The sequence below is a fragment of the Neophocaena asiaeorientalis genome, unplaced genomic scaffold (genome assembly GCF_003031525.2).
Source record: "Neophocaena asiaeorientalis asiaeorientalis breed wild unplaced genomic scaffold, Neophocaena_asiaeorientalis_V1.1 scaffold70, whole genome shotgun sequence".
In the NCBI taxonomy this organism is placed as follows: domain Eukaryota; kingdom Metazoa; phylum Chordata; class Mammalia; order Artiodactyla; family Phocoenidae; genus Neophocaena; species Neophocaena asiaeorientalis.
This window is the reverse complement of record NW_020175410.1, coordinates 7,957,305-7,973,405: the sequence shown is the minus strand read 5'-3', so window position 1 is coordinate 7,973,405 and position 16,101 is coordinate 7,957,305. Positions and strand designations below refer to the sequence as shown.

At 36.6% G+C, this 16,101-nt stretch overlaps 1 protein-coding gene across 1 annotated transcript in view; it reads right to left on the bottom strand.

The window, feature by feature from the left end:
* LOC112414519 (endogenous retrovirus group K member 5 Gag polyprotein-like) overlaps nucleotides 1-15,003 on the bottom strand; it is a 43,866-nt gene extending 28,863 nt beyond the window's left edge. Inside the window, exon 1 of the mRNA XM_024767019.1 lies at nucleotides 14,964-15,003. Within this exon, the coding sequence (XP_024622787.1) occupies nucleotides 14,964-15,003 (40 nt within the window). The remainder of the gene's footprint in view (nucleotides 1-14,963) is intronic.
* Nucleotides 15,004-16,101: the final 1,098 nt, after the last annotated feature.

Genomic DNA, 16,101 nt, shown 5'->3' with positions numbered 1-16,101 from the left:
AAAGAAAATAAACAAATGGGACCTAATGAAACTTAAAAGCTTTTGCACAGCAAAGGAAAACATAAACAAGATGAAAAGACAACCGTCAGAATAGCAGAAAATATGTGCAACAGACAAAGGATTGATCTCCAAGATATACAGTCAGCTCATGCAGCTCAATATCAAAAAAACAAACAACCCAATCCAAAAATGGGAAGAAGACCTAAATAGACATTTCTGCAAAGAAGGTATACAACAAACAGATTGCCAACAAACAGATGAAAGGATGCTCAACATCACTAATCATTAGAGAAATGAAAATCAAAACTACAATGAGGTATCACCCAACACCAGTCAGAATGGCCACCATCAAAAATCTACAAACAATAAATGCTGGAGAGGGTGTGGAGAAAAGGGAATCCTCTTGCACTGTTGGTGGGAATGTAAATTCGTACAGCTTCTATGGAGAACAGTATGGAGGTTCCTTAAAAAGCTAAAAATAGAACTACCATATGACCCAGCAATCCCACTACTGGGCATATACTCTGAGAAAACCGTAATTCAAAAACAGTCATGCACCACAATGTTCATTGCAGCTCTATTTACAATAGCCAGGACATGGAAGCAACCTAAGTGTCCACTGACAGATGAATGGATAAAGAAGATGTGGCACATATACACAATGGAATATTACTCAGCCATAAAAAGAAATGAAATTGAGTTATTTGTAGTGAGGTGGATGGACATAGAGACTGTCATACAGAGTGAAGTTAAGTCAGAAAGAGAAAAACAAATACCATACGCTAACACATATGTATGGAATCTAAAAAAAAAAATAAGGTTCTGAAGAACCTAGGGGCAGGACAGGGATAAAGATACAGATGTAGAGAATGGACTTGAGAAAACTGGAAAGGAGAAGGGGAAGCTGGGACGAAGTGAGAGAGTGACATGGACATATATAGACTACCAAATGTAAAATAGATAGCTAGTGGGAGGCAGGTGCACAGCACAGGGAGATCAGCTCGGTGCTTTGTGACCACCTAGAGGGGTGGGATAGGGAGGCTGGGAAGGATATGCAAGAGGAAGGAGGTATGGGGATATATGTTTATGTATATCTGATTCACTTTTTTATACAGCAGAAACTAACACACCATTGTAAAGCAATTATACCTCAATAAAGATGTTGAAAAAACAAAACAAAAAGAAAAACTATACTACCAGTTTTGTCATTAGTGAAATTGGGATATCTATAAATAGATGTTTTAGAGTTACTGTAAAGATTCAGTGAAATAACATAGTTAAAGCACCTGGTTCATAAATAGTAAGTACTCTTTAAAAAAAAGTTAAAAAATGTATGTACATGTTCAGTATTTACTTTTGGCAAAATTATTTAGAGGAAGGATGGGCTCATAAATGTCCAAAGATTGGTCTCAGATATGCTCACAGGAGCAACCAGGTATTTGTCTGCTGAGGGTTAATCTTGGTCATTTTTCAAGAAAAGAGAATGAAACATCAAATTACTGCTCTCCCAAACTTGGCTTGGAAAACTGTAGGAATTTTCTCAGCCACCTGCGAGCAAAAGATGATATATGCAAAAGCCACTCAGAGAGAAGGCCTCTTATTCCAGACACTTATCAGCTGAATACAATGCCCAGCAAACAGCTAGAAGTTTTCATATCACCAGAGAAGGGCTCCTGCTTTGAAAGATTTTTCAAAGTTTCCATGACAGAATATTCTTTCACAGTCTCTGCATCAGTGAGCTGCTTTGTATTTCTAGTGCAGCTAAGCAATTAAAAGAAGATGAATAGATGTATTCCAGCATGTGTGATAACAAATGGCATACTTAAGGTGACAAGGTTTTCTTTGTTAACTGGCTTTGCAGTCACTTGCAAGTTTTTGAAAAATATTCCTTTTTATTGGGAGTTTTTTCCTGCTTAATCTTAGCTTAAAGACTATTTTTTCTCAAATTGGAGGAGAGGTCATCTTTGATGCGACAAAATATATGTACATATTCCCTCTGTGCAGAGGAGCTGCTGCTTTTATTATGACAGCTCAAATTGACTAAAGTTTTAAGCATCAAGCCCTTCACCATTACAAAACATGCTCTTGGCAACAAATGATGAGACTTCTGCAGGAAACTGAGATGGTCCGTTTAAATTGCTTCTCTATGGTCATGCGTTTTTTGTAGGGTCAGTGCACTAGGGAGGCTCTCCATAGATCTTGGACTCAGGATAGTTTTGGATCTAGGTTATTCCCAGGAGCAGGGAATAATGGGAATTTAGATATCATTTTGGTTGCAAGTTGATGGAAAGAGAAGCAGATGGCATTAAAGCCCTTCTAATATAGTCTTTAGTCCTTATCAAGTCTGTTTTATTTTCTCTTGCTTTTGGAAAATTCACCTACCCTGGACTTCAGTTAGGATCTCTCTAGTTATGTGAATTTATGTTTATTAAATGTGATAATTAGAATCATAGGGCATACTAACCTCCTGCTCATTTATGTGCTGTTTTGCAGCTTCAGGAAACAGGCAGTGTGGTATAAGGTAATATACACCAACTTGGAGGAAGATGAACCTGGATTCAGGTTCTGACTCCGATACTTTTGGCTCTGTGACCTTGGGCAAGTTACTTGACCTTGTTAAACTACAAGTTGGCAAATGTAAAATGAGGCCCTGGGATCGATGATCACTTTCCCTAAGGGTAGTAATATGGCCTTGTGGTTAAGAAGCTATCTTTGCCATCATATAGACGTGGATTTGACAGACCTCGTCTACTTCATAACTATGAAACCTTGAGAATTCCATTTAATCTTTTTAGGTTTGCTTATTTCCTTACTTAAAAAAGAATTTAAATGTTAAAATACTAGTAACTACCTTGTAGGGTTGTTGTGAGGATTAAAAGTGATAACATGTGTTTGGTAAAGAATAGTTCATATTAGCTGGGAACTCTTTAAAAGGATTATGTACCATTGTAGAAGGTTCTTAATAAAGACTCAAATCTTAAAACACTGTAATGGGACTTGGTTTATAATCTAAAATGTTCATTTTATAGATAGAAAAAAAAACAAAACAAAAACCAAGTGGAGATTGTGATGTGCTCCGGATCCCACACCAATATCCCATACCTGATTCCAGTCCTCCCATAATGCTAAATGCATGTGGCACATTCAAGAGATAAATATGCTGTTCCCTCCAAGTAATTCCCGATAGAGTATTTCACCCCCAAATCAGTGAACTCACCAAGAACAACTTCATTGTGGGGAAAAAATAAACCTTTATGATCACTGTACTCTCTTTCCTACCTAAAATAGCAAAATTTTCATGAGTAAACAAAGAAATGGACAAATAAGATTGAGGGTTCAACCTTCGGCAGAAGAGTTAAGACATTTATCAAGACAGAGTCCTTTGTTTAGTGAGAATCCATCTGTGCCTTTCAGTAAATGAAAAAAGATATCTGCAACTCTTTCATAAGAGTTGTTAGGAAATTTTTACATTGAATGTAAATTTTGTATTCCAGCTCTCATCCTCTCCATAGAAGATGTTTCCAACCTTCTCCAACCACAGTTCCTTCAAGAATTATTTTTATTGTACTTTCACAGAGATATTTTGTTCCTTAGTTTCATTTTAGACAATTTACTTCATTCAACTGAAACTAGCTAGGGTTTCCCTTTTCTCCCAACAGAGAAAAGGGAAAATGTGAAAATTCAACTGTAAAAAAAATACGTATTTTATGACCTACACTTTGTGAAGTTACTTTGTTGTGTGTCCTGGCTAAATGGTGCCTTTAGACATAATGAAATCTTACTGTCTGATAGACTGCTTGAAGAGGTTAGAGCATTTCCCAGCTATTTAAAACGCTAAAGTGGGAATGTTAAATGACAGAATGCCCTCCAGTGTTGTTATGGCCTGCATGGTAAACACATCTTGCCTTTTCATAGTCCTATGCATGGTGTCTTTTAAAGATATCCCTTTCACTGTTCCCCTCACTCCCTACTCTTTTCTTCTGCAGTGGAAAAGAACTTATGCAAAGGCATAGAGAACAAATAACAGTACAGGATTTATCTACAAAACATGTTGAGGCTGGAGCTGTAATGTTTACCCATATTCTCCAATCTCCATCTGAATAAATAAAGTGGTATCATGGGATAGGCTGCTCTATAGATAACGAGTTTCAAACTCATTCATCCAGAGAAATTTAAACTGATATAGTTTTCCTATCAAATGGATTTAAAGTTGTATTGTCACTGCACTGCTTTCCATGGTGACTGTTTTTGCCCTGTGGTTCCATGTCTTAATAGACGGTTTGATTGTACATATATGCTGCTTCGTTCATATGATTCAGTTTGTAATGGTCTGTATGTACAACCCTGCTATCCAGTAATAAAGGAGAACATAACCCCTTCCATGATTTTAACTAAGGAGTTTATCTGTTTCTAGTGCTATTTTCTGAGAGTAAATAAGGAAATCCTTTTTGCTGATGACTTTTCTTTTTTTTTCTTCTTTCCCTCCCTTTCTCCTTCCCTCCCTCCCCTGCGCCCACTCCCTTCTTCCTTTCTTTGATCTATGTATCCTTTCACAGTTTGGGTTTGATGAATATTTCTGCTGAATTTTTGTGAAGAGAAGATAAGTTATCAATGCATTTTCTCCTTGTTAATGGCTTCAGTGGCCTATCATTTATTATCTGAGTGATGTGTGCCCTGAATAGACAGTGGAGTAGATGAAACAGGCTTTCACTTGGTGATCTGCCCCAAACTGTAAGGAAATAGCCTTGGATCTTTGATCGAAATCAAGGACTGTCATTTGCCTCATACTTCGCTGGTTCCAGGAAGGAGGCCAGGATTATTTTCCCTTGGAAAGAGAATCAGCTATGTTTCCTTCAAATGCCTAGATTTTACTCTCAGGCTCAATTATCTATAAAAAGAGCTTTTATAGCAAAGAGACTTCACCATAGAGAAATGATGTTAAGTTAAATGGAATATAAAGAAAACCATATTCCAAACTCTCTCTGTTAAGTAATTTAATATTAACTGAAATCTGAAGTTGCAGAATATAAAAAAGAAATAAAAAATAACTCTGCTGCTTTCTCAAGGGAAAGATTACTCAGCTGCCTTGCTGAAGTTGGCTCCCGTGTCCTTTCCACAAAATCACCCTCTTAAGCACTCTCTCTGACTAAAATCCTTAAAACATCAATACAGGCATTACAATTTTATTACATTTGATGCTGACTCAAAATGACTAGGTGTAGAACACCACTGAATTTCAAACTCACCTTGACACATGAAAAAAGTGGGCAGCTATAAACAAGGTTGAACTGGTCTATGTACAAGGTGAAGAAGAAAGACTGTATGTACAGAAACCAGTGGGGCAGAACTGTGGGTGCATAAACAGAGCAGAAAACAGGTCAGAAGACACATATGAGGCACTTCATTTCAGATTCTCCTTAAGTATTACCTCCTCAGAGAAAATTTCTCTGACTATCTAATTAAATATAGAATACTTCATCACTCTCCGTCCCTCATTGAGCTTTACTTTTCATTATAGAAATGTTACTATGTATTAAATGTATATTATATGTTAGATATACTAAATAGATACTAGATGTATGTTATAAATATATATATATTTAAAAATGTGATTATTATCTGAATTTCCCACTAGAATACAAGCTCAATGAAATCAATAACTTTGTTTGGCTCACTGCTATAGACTCAGCACCTAGAATAGTACCTGGCACTAAACAAATATTTGTTGAAACAAAAAATTAAAAATATAAATTGGTTATGTTAAAATGTAGCTGGAGGGTTTAATTAGTAACATTGGTTGCTAGTAATTCTCCCAGTCACTCAACATTTTTTAGGCCTTGTATGAGAACCATGTTCTGTTTGGTACACAATGGTGATATTAAAAACTTGTCACAGGTCTTGAAAAGATAGATGAAAAATACATATAGTTCAGCCTTTGCAAGAATTTCCTATGGGATCTATTACATTTGGAAAAGTCAAGTTCTGTGATCTCTCTTCGGGGGGAAAAATGTAACAGGAATATGAGATTTAATAGTACTTACTGAATATATATATAAATATCTAATATTAAATGAAAAAAAGTAGCTAACATTTCTGTAGTGCCAGGTGATGTTTTAAGTACTTTATATTTATTAGCTCTTTTAATTCTTAAAAAAATCCTTTGAGGTAGGTTTTGTCATTAGCCCTGTTGTATAAGGAACTTTGACTTTTTTTTACTGGTTCTTGGGAGGGAGCCTCTAAATCCTTGCAATTTCCTCAGTTATAGGAATGTCTTTGCCATTCATGGTGGTCCCTTTGTTATTCATGATAGTTATGCTAATGAGATGGCTCATGGTGGTCCTTAGATAGTTTCAGGATTGGGGCCAACTATGCCAGAAAGACCAACCTTGTGATTAAAGGGTTGGGTCTTTCAGCCAAGCAATACCGGCTCAACCTCCTGGTGTGGTGGGAGGATGGGCCTGGAGATTGAATTCCATCATTCAGCCAATCATGCCTACATAGTGAAACCCTAATGAAAACTCTGGACACTGAAGATTGAGTGAGTCCAGGGATGTGTCCTGACTCTACAGGGAGAAGACATGGGAGTTTTGCATTTGGAACCCTCCCAAAATATGCCTTTTATGTACTTCATCTTTTCACTGTTTCTGAGTTGTATTCTTTTGCTACAACTGTTAAGAGTATAGTACTTTCTTGAGTTCTGTAAGTTGTGTCAACAAATTATTAAAGCTATTAATGGGAACTCCCAAATTTGTAGCCAGTTGGTCAGAGGTGTAGCTGGCCTGGGAACCCTTGAACTTATGGTTGGTGTTTGAAGTGAGAGCTGTCTTGTGGAGGCCTGAGCCCTTAATCTGTGAAGTTTTGCGAAACTCCAAGTAGTTAGTGTCAGAATTGCATTGTAGCCCCACTTTCAGATGTAGAAATGGAGGCATGCAGATTTGCCCAAAGTCTCAAATCTAGTAAGTGGCAGCATCAGGAATTAAATCCAGGCTATCTACCTGCAAAAAATATCTGCTCTTAATCATTATGTTATTGTCTCTCTTAATCAAAAAGCTCTTTTCAGTTTTCAATAGAAGTAAGATTGGAATGAATCCGTTAGGATTTATTACCCTGTCCACAGTTTGTTTTCAAACTTCTGGAATCCACAACTTTGAGAGAATATATTTCTGTTGTTTTAAGCAACCCAATTTGTGGTAATTTGTTATAACAGTACTAGGAAACTAATACAGTATCTCAAACTTAATATGACCAAGACAGAACTCTTTTTTTTCTTTTTTAATTTTATTTATTTATTTATGGCTGCGTTGGGTCTTCGTTGCTGCACGCGGGCTTTCTCTAGTTTTGGCGAGTGGGGGCTACTCTTCATTGCGTTGCGTGGGCTTCTCATTGTGGTGGCTTCTCTTGTTGCGGAGCACAGGCTCTAGGCGTGCAGGCTTCAGTAGTTGTGGCACACAGGCTCAGTAGTTGTGGCACATGGGCTTAGTTGCTCCGCAGCATGTGGGATCTTCCCAAACCAGGGATCAAACCTGTGTCCCCTGCATTGGCAGGTGGATTCTTAACCACTGTGCCACCAGGGAAGTCTCCAAAACAGAACTCTTGATGTGCCCCCACCCAAAACCTATTTCCCCTTAGTCTTGCTTTCTCAGCATATGGCAACCTTATCCATCCTGTTGCCAAAACCAAAAATTGAGGAATCATCCTCTATTTCTCTTTTCCTCTCCTCCCACCTCTAATCCTTTAGCAGGATTTAAATGCCTATCTGTTGTCTTTATCTTACCAGATCTACCTTTTCCACCTCCATTTCTCTCCATTTCCATTGTTACTATGCTGGTCAGAACCACCATCAACCCTGGCCTGGACTACCGTGACACCATCTTCACTGGGTTCCCTCCTTACGTTCTTGCCATGTCACACTTAAATAAAATCCAAACTCCTTACTGTGGCTTACCAAACCCTGCTTGATCTGGCCTGTGCCTACCCATCTGAATTCATCTCAGCTCACTTCCACTTACTGCGCTTTAGCTGTACAGATATTATTTGTTTCTCAGGTAGACCAGCTTAACTTACCTTAGGCTTTTGCACTAATTGTTTCCTCTGTGTCGAATGCACTTACCCTGTTCTTGATGCAACAAGTTTCTTCTTGTAAATTAAACCTCAACTTCAGTATCACCTCCTCTAACAGGCCTTTTACTGACCTGGTTTAACTAGCCTCCCTGGTATTTTTTTTTTGTCCCATTAGCCTGTTAAAATTCTTTGCATGGCACCCATCATTATCTAACATGTTTCTTCTTTATCTGTCTATTTTCCTTTACTAGACTGTATGCTCTGTGAGGCTAGAGCTTGAGTGGCTGATCACTGCTTTGTGAATGCCAGAGCAGTCTTTGGCATGTAAGAGGAGCTCAGTAAATATTTGTTAAATGAATAATTACCATTCTCCCAACCCCTTGCAAAACTGTGTAAAAAATATTGACACGGGTTCAAAGTATAGAGCCTTGAAGATTTTGACAAATCTGTAAGACGGGGGTGAACAATCATCTTACATGTTCCTTCTTCCTTTATAAGAGTTCTTTATTCACTGTAGTTCCCTTACCGGGCTTGTATAGTTCTCCCTGATGTTGATATATATTGGGGTGGTTACATGTCAAGGAAAAAAATACATATTTATATTTCAAAAAAATGTACAGAAGCTCTAAGGTTGTTAGTATTGGGGGGAATCATTGTATAAAATAAATGAATAAATATGCTGTAAAGTGGTACCTATAAGCTGTTAAGATCTATTGAGGCATGCCTAATTTAATCACTTTAAATCACATGCTGTGAAAACAATTCTTACAGTTCACTGAGAGTTTTAGAAATTTTATTGTTATTAGAAAACAATGAAAAACAAAACTTTAAATTTCTGAGAAAGGCTTGCCTTTTAAAGGAACACTTATGACTGTCTTGACTCTTTAAAATATGAATTTCAATTCAATATCTGTTTAACTCTGCTTTCAGAAGTTGAATTTTAGGTTGATGTAAAAATGCATGATAAATTCATGTAATATCTTAGCACAGGTAGTACCGTAACAAGTAATATACTGACAGAAAAATGCCTGTTTTTATGTGGTCTTAGCTCAGAGAAAAATTTTTAAATGTTTGGAACAAAAATCAAAGACTATTTTGAGATGTGAAAATTATATGAAATACAGTGTCCATAAACACAGCCAGGTTCATTCATTTATGTACTGTTTCTGGCTACTTTCCCATTACAATGACAGCATTGAGGAGTTGTGACAGAGACCACATGGCCTGCAAAGCCTAGCTATTTATTACCTGGTCTTTTACAGAAACAGTTTGCTGACCCCTGATCTAACATATAAAAATATGTGAAAAATAATTTTATCTCTCTGTTCATCTTAACTGTTTAATTAGACAGCAATGCCATATGTTCTAAACTCAAATCAGTGTTTTCTTGTATCTAATAACTGTTGGCATTCAGTATAAGGGCAGCAACAAAAACATATATAAGAAAATGGTACTACCCACATCAACTATAATAGCACATATCTCTAGAACTTATTAGTCAAAATGTTCTTCCCTAGACCATATGGGAGCAGGGGACTGTCTTTGTTAAGGCATCATTTACATTCAGGTGCACCATTCCATCAAACTTGTATTTAAAGTCCTCGGTGCTGTGACACAAAGATGAACAAGGAAGTCCCTACTCTCTAGGAGTTCCTGATCAAGCAGGAAGTTCACATTTTCATTCCCCAAGCAACTCAATGAGATTCTTATTACTATTTTAGAGGTGAGACAACAGAAATGCAGGCATAGATCAGGCAGTCTGTATAAGATACCCTGAAACATTGGAAATTCCTGGGTTTTTTTTTTTTCTGGATTCAGGTTAACATAGTAATAAAAAATATATATGTATATATATGTGTGTGTGTGTGTGTGTCTATATATCTATATATAGATACACACACACACACACACACACACACACACTTTTATAAATAGCACAGAGCTGAGCAAGTATGTAGGGAAAAGGGAGAGACGATCCATACTCTGCAGGGAAATCTGTCAGCGAAGTCTACGCCAGAAGGAATTCCCTGCCCATGTTATTTCTTTCAACATCTAACAGATTCCTGTATATGTTCCAGGTTTAAAATTGTTGAGGGTCAAGCAGAGGGGACACTAGGAGTGGGAGGGCATCAGACTGGAGTCTGTCTTTTAGCAAATCTATTTCAATGGATCACAGACACCATACCAACTTCCTCATTAAAAAAAATATCTCAAAATAGACTTGGTGGAGCCCTGTAAAGTGTAATGATATAAGGAAGAGCAGGTTGGGTGCTGAGAAACGCTCTGAAGTCTGACCTTTCTCAGATGTGGATATAATGACCCACTTTCATTCCAGTTGGAGAATAAATTCAGATAAAGATACATGCTGCCGTCCCATGGAGCCCACATGTGGCCTTACAAATGAGTGTGCTGCCAGAGCTCAGAGCGACCAGGTTTATACGGGCACTGGTAGTCACTTCTCTGGCTCCAAGTGGAGAGGCAATTCAAAAGAATAAAGGTCTAGACTTTACACTTTGCCAGAGTTAGGAATTGGCTCCCCCCGGCCTCAGCTATGTATACAAAATTATATAGGTACATAAAATTATACATACACAACACACTTTTTTTTCCCCTTTCCCTGAACAATTGGAGAGTTAGTTTCAGGCTTGCGGGATTCATGTCACTTCCCCTTTCAGCCTATATCTTCTAAGAAATGGACATAACCAAACATTATTTCATATTCAAGACATCTAACATTAACATAACACTATGACCTATTGATCTAATATACTGTCCATATTCAAAATTTCACAATTGTTCCAATAATGTCTTTCATAGGCTTAATTTTTTTTTTTCAGAATTTATAAATCCACAATCTAGTCAAGGATCATGAATTGCATTTACTTGTCATACTTCTTTAGGGTCTTTCTAGGACAGTTCCTAGCCCTTTTGGGGGCATTTTTGAAGAGTCAAGTTTAGTTATTTTGCAGACTGTCCTTTAATTGGGATTTGTCTGATTGTCTTATTATGATAAAGGTTAAACTTTTTTTTTTCCAGGAATATTACAGAAGTGATGTGCTCTTCTCAGTACATCTAATTAGGAGACACATTAGGTCATTTTGTCCTATAATTGGTGATGTTAAGTTGATCATTTAATTAAGGTGGAGTTCATCAGATTTTCCTGCTATCAAACTTATCTTTTTCTCTTTGAAATTAATAACTAATCAGTAGAGTTATATTTCCAGACTATGTGAATATCTTTTTCTTCAACAGTCTGTCACCCATGATTTGGCATCTGTTGTTGATTCTCACCTGAATCAGTTACTACCATGGTGGTTTGCCAATGGTGATTTTCTAATTCTATTGACCCTTCTACATTTATTAGAATTCTTCTGTAAATAAGAGCTTTTCTGTCTCCACCCCACTTAAAAATATTATTTATTTATGATTACAACACACATACACATACATAAGCACATACATGTAAGATATATTTTATATCTGTGGGAACTGATGGATTTTTTAAAATTCATTGTATTATAATTGGTTTCTGCCCTTCTTCATTATGATACTCAAATTAGAATCAGTTTAATTTAGGTACACATTAACTTAGTACTACTGCTTGGAATCTGAGATCTCTGTGATTGTAACTCTAACCTGGACCAGAGCTCTCCTGGGAAATGTAAGACTATGGCCCGCAAGAGTTGGAAGAGACATTAAGCATTACCTTCTCATGGACAGTAGGAATTTTCTATCTAATGTCTTGTGTCCATCTGTGGGAAGTGTCCATCCTATTTGCTTTCTCTGGAATGCTTTTCTTCTCCCCAGTCAAGATGCCCTCCGTATATCTGTCATCACACATCTTCTGCCACCTGGTGGTAGGTTACTGAGTCTACAAGAAGAGACCAGGCAGACACAGCCCTTAGGTATTCAGAGACCAAAGCAGGACCTGTGCTGTCCAATACTGTCCACACATCAAATGGCAATGCCTCATTAACAGGTGACTTCTTTGTAGCTAAGAGTCTTTCATTTTAAATGCTTGTGAGTTTTTGTAGGAGGAAAGCGGATATGAAATATTTACTGGTCTCTGTTCTGAGACCTGCCATAAATGCTAAGTTAAACCTTGAGAAGCTCTACAAGGTAAACTTTGTTATCCTAATTTTATAGATCAGGAAAAATAGAGTTAAATATTCTGTCGAAGTCATGCAGATCGTAAGTGGTGGAGCCAAAATCTGAACCAAAGTTAGCTGACTTTGAAGCCTGTGTTCTTTCCACTCATTATACTAACTCTAATGTGTGTTCATCCCTATATGTGTGTATGTGAGTGAGAGAGAGAGAGAGGGCTATTTATATCGTAAATCATTGGAGACCTCCCAAAATCTCAGACTGAAATTAATCGGGTTATAAACTATTAAGATATGTTAGAACATATTATTATACTTTTTAAGGTGAATGCTCTTCACTGATATCAGATTTCCTCATTTCCACAATAAATATAAGGGAAGCAGTAGGGTCAAGTATTTAAGAGATCCTGGATTTAGTAATCAGACCTGATTTTGTTCACGTTTGTCTCTGCCACTTAAATGTGTGAATATGGACAAGTCAGTAGACATCCCTAAGCTTTAGTGTCTCGTACATATAATGGTTAGGTATATATAACATTTGGTTTATGGAGTTGTAAACATTGAGTTAGGAAACATACGTCAAGTACTTGATTCAGGGCCTGACAGAATTTGTGCTCCATTACTGATGACGATTACCATTTTTAATTATGAGAGGAGTGAATGGGAATCTTTGTAGGTCAGTAAATATTCCTCAGATCTGAAGACTGTCTTGATGCATCTTCTTAGAGATGAAGCAATGAATTACTCTTGCTTTTTCTCCTACTTAACATTTAAAGTGTTTCATAACCAAACAGTTCCAGAGCCTGAGCGCCTGTTAATCATACAGCCATCTGTGAGTAATACATAGAAACTCTTAACTTCTTCCTTTCTCTATTTGTTACTAACCAGAGTCCTCAGAGACCACCTGACTTGGAAAGAACAATTGTTTGAGGTCATCAGGACTTAACTTAGGACAGTTTTAAATCATCGGAGGGTTAAATGTATTTTAAAGGACATCTGTAAGACAAATTTTGATATTTATGCCAATGTCGCTGAGACGAAGTGGAGCACTGCTTTCGTTGTTTTCAAATATTCTTAGTGAGACCTCTTTTTTGTACGAACATGTGCACTCCTCCCTTTACTTACTGCTTATCAGTAGAAATATATGACATTTAGTTGATTTGATACATTTGTTTTCTTGTTATATTTCATCATTTTGTAAAGTACTTTGCAATGGATTCACTTAAAAATGTTTATTGAATAGGGCTTCCCTGGGGGCACAGTGGTTGAGAGTCCGCCTGCCAATGCAGGGAACACGGGTTCGTGCCCCGGTCTGGGAAGATCCCACGTGCCGTGGAGCGGCTGGGCCCGTGAGCCATGGCCGCTGAGCCTGCGCATCCCCCAAAAAAAAAAAAAAAAAAAAAAAATGTTTATTGAATACTTGTTATATGCCAGGCAGTAAGTCACTTTACAAGGTAGAGTATAAGAAAAAAATTAGTAAATATAAAAATATACATGTCAAGCACTATGCCTGGTACAGGCAATATAAAAATTAACATAAAGTTATTAAGATATGATTTTTTTCTTAGTGAACTTAAAGCCTGGTTTATCATCACAATTTAATATTATTAAATACATTTAATGAGAGACGAGGAAGCTGAAATTAAAAGAAGTTGAAATAACTTGCATAAGGTCACACAGAAAGTGAGTTGTAAATTGCAATTTGCATTAATCAAATATTTTTATAATACTATTTTATTTCCAACATTGACTTTGGAACTACATCTCATTTTTAAAAGACATTGATCTTGGATAAAAATATACATTTTTAACTTATAGTCTACTTAGAATCAATATTATATAGCTTGCTATATAATGTAATAATCATATTTCCGTTTTCCTCTTTCTAGCCTTTAGACTATTTTTGTCATACATTTTTATTTACATATATTATAAACCCCATGATATATTGCTATTAGTTTTGTTTAAATAGTAACTCTCTTTTAAATTGATCTAAAAATAATAAAATCTTATATATTTATCCATGTAGCTACGTTTTCTAGTATTTTACATTCCTTTGTATAGATCCATATTTCCATCTCATATCTTTTTCTTTCGTCCTGAAACACTTCCTTTAACATTTCTTGTATTACATGTCTTCTGGTGATAAATTCTTTCAGCTTTTCCATGTCTCAAAAAGACTTTATTTTGCCTTTATTTTTGCAAAATATTTTTGCTAGGTATAGAATTCTATGTTGATGGATGTTTTTGTCTTTCAATACTTTAAAGAGGTTGCTCCATTGACTTCTTACTTGCTTTGTTTTGGATGAGAAACCTGCTCTTTTCTCTCTCTCTCTCTCTCTTTTTCCCCAAGATACTCTTAAGATTTTCTTTACCACTAATTTTTACCAATTTGATTAAGATGTATCTTGGTAATTTAATTCATATTTCTTGTTCTTGGGGGTTGTTGAGCTTCTTGTATCTCTAAGTTTTTGGTTTCCATCAATTTAGGAAAATTTTGGCCATAATTTCTTCAAGCATTTTCTGGGTTCCTCCCTTTCTTCTCCTTCAGCGACTTAAATTACAAAAAATATTAGGCCACTTAAAGTTGGCTGATACCTCACTGATGCTCTGTTCACGCTTGTGAATACTTTTTTCTGTGTTTCATTTTGGATAATTTGTACTGCTGCTTTTTCCAGCTTACTATTCTTCTCTTCGAAATATCTAATCTCTTATTATTATTATTTCTGTTTTTCTAAATTTTGGCATCAGCCACCGGAGCTGCCGTGAGGGAGTCTCTGCATCTCTGTAGCCACTTACTTCCAGCGGTGATCTCGAGAGACTCCATGCTCTTGGCCATTGCTACCCCTCTTGTTATTCTTATCCAGTTTACTTTTCATTACAGCCATCATGGTTTTCAAATCTTAAAGTCTGATTGCCCCAAATTTCTGGCTTCAGAGAACCTCCCTTCTAAAAAAATATTTCTTGTTTCAGCTTAATATTCTGAACATATGGAATACAGTTATAATAATTATCTTGATGTTCTTGTTTATTAATTCTAATTGGTCTCAGTTTGGATGGGTTTCAATTGATTGATGTTTCCTCCTCTTTATGGGTCGTATATTCTGGCTTTTTTGTAGTCCTGGTTAATTTGAATTGGATACAAGAATTGTGAATTTTATCTTATTGAGTGCTGAATATTTTTGTATTCTTATAAATATCCTTGTGCTTTGTTCCAGGATGCAGTTAAGTTGCTTGGAAACAGTTTGAACCTTTTGGGTCTTGCTTGTACAATTTCGTGAGTCTGACCAGAGCATCATGTAGTCTAGGGATAATTATTCCCCGTGTCTAATGCAATACTTCTCTGAGTACTCTACCCAATGCTCCCAGAGTAATGTGGCTTTCCAGTCTGGCTGGTGATAACAGGCACCAGTCTTTGTCCTGTCTGACACTTGAGTACTGTTCCCTCTGATTTGCAGGGCTTCAGGTAGTTTTCTCAAATGAATGTGTTGAACACTTGAAGAAGACTCTCTGGAGATTTCCAGACTTCTTTCCTTGTGCAGATCTCTCCTTTCTGGTCCTCTGTCCTGCAAACTCCATCTGCTTTGTTTTCCTTGGACTCTAACTTCATCTCCTCAACTCACAAAGTCTTATGGGCTCTGCTTGGTTTCTCCCTCCTTGAGTGGTGGCCTGGAAACTCTCAAGCCAGAAAGCTGGGATAATCACTATTGCCTGTCTCTCAGGGATAACTGTCCTTTGTTGACTGATGTCCAGTGTTTTATCTATTTTGCTTTTTTCTGTTTCCTTATTTTAGGTTAAAATAACCTAAATAAAAATTTATTAATGTATTATTTATCATTAACATTTATTAATTAATAAATCAAAATTTATTTAGAGTAACAAAGTTTATTCTATCTTCGTTGAAAGCAAAAATTTCCTCTTTTAGCACTTTAAAGAT